Below are 5,325 nucleotides of genomic sequence, written 5' to 3' on the forward strand. Positions count from 1 at the left end.
TCAGTGTTTGTAGAATTTGTACACGGTATGGCTGTACACTTAAATGATCCAAGTTTTCACATAAGAACAAATGACACTCGTAACGAATTTCCAAGAAAAGATAGGAAACCAGAAATTAGATTCAACAATCCGCCTAAGACACATGGCACCCGAATTATATCCGCTAAAACCGAGATAGACAGGGAAAGCTCAAAGAAAGTGATATGTCCTCTTCATGAAAACGGACAACATACATTAGCGACATGCAAGGTATTCAACGGAATGTCACTTGATGAGAAAAGACAAATCGTTCAGAAAAATGGACTTTGTTACAAGTATTTGGTTGGAAAACATCTAGCTAAGGATTGTCGAGATAACGTCAAATGTGAGAAATGTAATAGCAGAAAACATAGTACTCCATTTCACATAGAACAAAAACAACCCGACAACGATCATGGCGGGGAACTAAATAATAAATCAGTAGAGACGAAGTTTACACAAATTTGTGGAGATCAAGCCAATGGACTTCAATTTAAAGGCAAGTCATGTGTAAAAACCGTTTTGGTCAAAGTTTATCCAGATGGTAAACCAGAATTAAGTATCCAAACTTATGCGACAATTGATGATCAGAACAATAGGTCAATGGCTCGAAGTGAGTTTTTTTAACATTTTAATGAAAACTCAGACTTTACAGAATATACTCTTGTTTCATGCTCAGGACAAACAAATTGTTCAGGACGATTAGCCAATGGTTATGTACTAGAATCAGTGGATGGGAATGTACAGATGAAATGTCCCACTATACTAGAATGCAATGGGATACCGAACTCAAAGCATGAGATCGCAACCCCAGATGTTGCAAGACAATATAAACATTTACAGGACCTAGAAGGATTCATTCCGGAGATAGATGCACAGGCAGATATCCTGCTTCTGATAGGCCGTGACATGATGCCAGCACATCATGTCATGGATCAAAGGATCGGTGGAGATAACGAGTCCTACGGACAAACATTGAGACTAGGATGGGCGATAATAGGCGAGTCATGTTTGGGACTAGTACACACGTCTCCAATAGAATAAGACTGCAATTTTAGCAAATGGAAGAGAATCTCATTTTGAACCTTGTGAATACAATTTCAAGGTAAAGGACAATATCGGAAATGAAACGTCAAGTCAGATCTTTCAACGTACTCCGGAAGATGATTCAACAGGTCTTTCTCAGGAAGACAGAGAATTTCTTGCGACAATGGAAAAGGAATTCGTAAAGGCGGAAAATGGAAAGTTAAGTGCTCCACTTCCGTTTAAGAAGGATCGTCAAGCCTTACCTAACAACTACGCTCAAGCGAAACAGAGAGCTGAAAATCTAGCACCAAATCTCAAAAGAGACAAAATGAAACAAGGACATTTCATAGAATTCATGAGGAAATTCTTTGAGAATGATCACGTGGAAAAAGCACCCCATCTACAGGAAGGTCAGGAAGTATGGTATTTGCCAATATTTGGTGTTTACAATGCTAAAAAACCCTCTAAAATCAGAGTAGTATTTGACTCCTCGGCTCAACATGAAGTCATCTGTTTAAATGATGTATTGCTCAAAGGACCGGATCTAACGAACAATTTGGTTGGTGTTCTGATAAAATTCCGCAAAGGAAAGTATGCAGCAACTGCGGACGTAGAACAGATGTTTTTCAATTTTGAGGTAAATTCAGAACATAGAGACTTTTTGAGATTCATCTGGTTCGAGGACAATAATATTGATAAACCTCTGAAGGAATTTAGAATGAAGGTTCATGTTTTCGGGAATTCACCGTCCCCAGCCGTTTCAACATTTGGCTTGCGAAAGGCAGTTTGTAATCACAAAGACACCACATGTGACGATGTTTGTCATTTCATTCGTGAGAACTTTTATGTTGACGATGCGCTGGTTTCTGCTGAAAACACAGAGGAAATTGGTGATTTGATCAGTTCGACACAACAAAGGCTAATACAGGGCGGTAAAATTAGGCTACATAAGATAATATCGAACAGTGGTGAGGTATTGAGAAACTTTTCATCTGAAGATATCGCGGATGGAGTAAAGGAAATGGACTTTGACAAGGACGCTTCTTTTCTGCAAAGAAGTCTTGGACTCACTTGGGATGTCATCAAAGACATTTTTACATTCAGACTATCGTTCGATGACAAACCATACACAAAAAGAGGACTTCTATCAGTGATCAACGAAATATTCGATCCTCTCGGCTTCGCCGCACCAGTAGTTCTTAGTGGTAGACTCATTTTAAGACAAGCAATTCAGGATAGCTCTTTGCAATGGGACAACCCCCTTCCGAATGAGTTATTGTCCAAATGGCAAGAATGGAAGTCATCGCTGAAAGACTTACAGGACATTGAAATCTCGAGATCATATACTGAGTTGGCATTTGATCAGCAGAACTGTGAGTTACATGTTTTCGCAGATGCGTCCAAGGAGGCTATCTCAGCAGTAGCGTACATCCGAGTAATAGAAAACAAGAAGTCGAAATTTGGATTCATCATGGGTAAATCCAAACTGGCTCCGAATCATGGACATACGATACCTAGGTTAGAGCTATGTGCTGCTCTTCTTGCGACAGAAATTGCATGCTTCATTCAAAGACAACTAAAACTAGAGCCAAGTCAAACACATTTTTATACAGACAGTCAGGTAGTTTTAGGCTATCTCTACAATGAAACCCGACGTTTCTACGTATATGTGAGCAATAGGGTTGATAGAATTTTGAAGGTGTCCACTAAGCATCAGTGGCATTTTGTATCAACACAGTTTAATCCTGCAGATCATGGAACTAAACCATTAGACTCAAGTCGTTTGAAACAGACTGTTTGGTTGTCAGGACAAATATATTTGTAGACTCTCAAGAACAATGTCCTGATTCGTTCGACATTGTAGAACCAGAAAGCGATAAAGAAATAATGCCACAAGTTCAGGTTAAGAAGACATTGATCAAGTCTTCGATAGGAACATCCAGATTTGAAAGGTTTTCTTCTTGGAATAGATTAGTGAATGCGATAACTGTCTTAAAACAGAGACTTTCAAAACACTATCAAAGAAAACATGCGACGGTAGAAAATCGAAGCAAGGTAGGCTTCATGAATGAATCTGAAGCTTTTATCATAAAAGCAGTACAGGAGGAATTTTTTGACAGAGAACTTGATTCTCATAAGAACGATAGACCGCTACGGAAGGATAGCAGTATCATTGATTTATGTGTGTTGCAGGTCGATTACGTCAGTCAAAACTAGAAACAGGCGAGAAAACACCGATAATCATACCGGGCAAAAGTCATTTTGGCACTTTGATTGTAAGACACTTCCACAATCATGTATATCATCAGGGTAGACACATAACAGCAGGATCCATTCGATCAAATGGATACTGGATAACAGGAGGAAAAAGACTCATAAACTCAATCTTGTATAAGTGTATTCAATGTAAGAAACTCAGAGGTAAAGTTAGTCAACAGAAAATGGCAGATCTTCCAACAGATAGAATTACGCCAACGCCACCATTTACATGTGTTTCAGTTGACTGTTTTGGTCCGTGGAACATCGTTTCAAGACGAACCCGCGGAGGCCTAGCACAGGCTAAAAGATGGGCTGTGATCTTCTCCTGCCTTGTGACACGTGCAATACACATTGCAGTTCTAGAGGATATGTCATCGGCGTCTTTCATTAATGCCCTACGTCGGTTCGTTGCGCTAAGAGGACCAGTGTCAGAATTCCGATCAGATCATGGCACAAACTTTATAGTAGCGGTCAATGAAATGAACATTCAAGCAATAAATGTGCAAGATCAACCGATAGAAGATTTCTTGCAAGAGAAACGAATTGTGTGGAGATTTAGTCCACCGTGTGCGTCACACATGAATGGAGCTGTAGAAGGGATGATAGGTTTGACTAGGAGAATTTTAGATTCAATGTTGATGGATCAAAATCTCAAACAATTGACACATGAAGTTTTGTGCACTCTCATGGCGGAGATATACTGTATCGTAAACAGTCGCCCACTTGTACCAGTTTCAAGTGATCCTATGGAACCAACAGTTCTCACGCCGAACGTTTTGCTCACTCAGAAAGTCAACCACAACGACATTGATGCAGAAAGTATCGAAACTTTTGAACAATTGAGCATCAAAGACATCTACAGATCAACTTCGAGGCAAGTTCAAGTTCTTGCTAATCAGTTTTGGAAGCGATGGAACTGTCAGTATTTACAAAGTCTTCAACGTAGGCGAAAATGGAATTCTGAGGAGCGTAATCTACAACAAGGCGATGTAGTGCTGATGATTGAGGATAACGTACACAGGAGCCAATGGCCAACAGGAATAGTAGATGAAGTGTTTCCGAATAAATCTGAAGGACTAGTCCGAAAGGTATCAGTGCGGATCATTCGAGATGGCAAAGCTACGAACTACATAAGACCCATCACAAAACTTGTGTTCTTGATGTCAGATAAGAGTTAAACCGAAAAGTGTGGAATTGTGAAAAAGTGTTTTGTACATATTGTGGGTTTATATTTGGTGAATTTGTTTATTTTGAAACATTTTTGAAACTGATTTGATATATTTTATCGAAATGTAGTAATTTTGAAATCAAAATTAGGCGGGGAATGTGGTGTCCCAGTACATTATAAATCTTTTAAACCCAAACAGATTTTTTCCGAGCAAAATGTTTTTAGTTTCTTCAATGTTTCGCACTACGTTGCAGACTCGGAAATAACAGATAAATTAGTTAATCTTGGCCTTGAAGTGAAGTCATCGATGAAACGAAACGTTCACCCAGGCACTCAAGTGGAAAATGGCACGAGGTATGTTGTGGTGAAATTCAACAATGAAATTAAAAGCCTCCCTTACACGATGAAATTACCAACAGGTGTTAACTCGTTTGAGTATATTCGTGTGACACACGATAATCAGAGAAAAGTTTGTACCAAATGCTTTGAAACCGATCATGTGTTTTCGAAGTGTCCAGAAAACAGATGTTTCAAGTGTTTAAGGCTTGGGCACTTAGCCCGATTTTGTAACACTCCTCCATGTAGTAAGTGTAATCTGCATGTGACGATATGTAAGTGCCCCAGTTGGCCGATGACACACATGAATCCCAAAACAATTATGATAATGAGGAGATCGACACTGATGAGAATGTCGAAAAAGATGAGATAGGCAGTGATGATGAGTATGATGATATCAAAGATGATGATGTTGATGTTGCTAATGGTAGAGAAAAAGGTGATGATCCTGTTACAAATGAACATGATGAGAGCATAAATGATAACAATCATGATGATACACATAAATCTGGAGAAAA

General features: G+C 39.1%; 2 protein-coding genes across 2 annotated transcripts; both read left to right on the forward strand.

The window, feature by feature from the left end:
• Positions 1-1,228: 1,228 nt before the first annotated feature.
• Positions 1,229-2,869, forward strand: LOC148609898 (uncharacterized). The gene has a single exon (XM_088543159.1). The coding sequence runs from the start codon at positions 1,229-1,231 to the stop codon at positions 2,867-2,869; it is 1,641 nt and encodes a 546-aa protein (XP_088399285.1).
• Positions 2,870-3,485: 616 nt separating this feature from the next.
• LOC148609899 (uncharacterized) lies at positions 3,486-4,481 on the forward strand. Its single transcript, XM_088543160.1, has one exon. The coding sequence runs from the start codon at positions 3,486-3,488 to the stop codon at positions 4,479-4,481; it is 996 nt and encodes a 331-aa protein (XP_088399286.1).
• Positions 4,482-5,325: the final 844 nt, after the last annotated feature.

This window comes from Perna viridis, chromosome 8, assembly GCF_037379345.1.
Source record: "Perna viridis isolate PV_CMFRI_1.1 ecotype Kerala chromosome 8, ASM3737934v1, whole genome shotgun sequence".
In the NCBI taxonomy this organism is placed as follows: domain Eukaryota; kingdom Metazoa; phylum Mollusca; class Bivalvia; order Mytilida; family Mytilidae; genus Perna; species Perna viridis.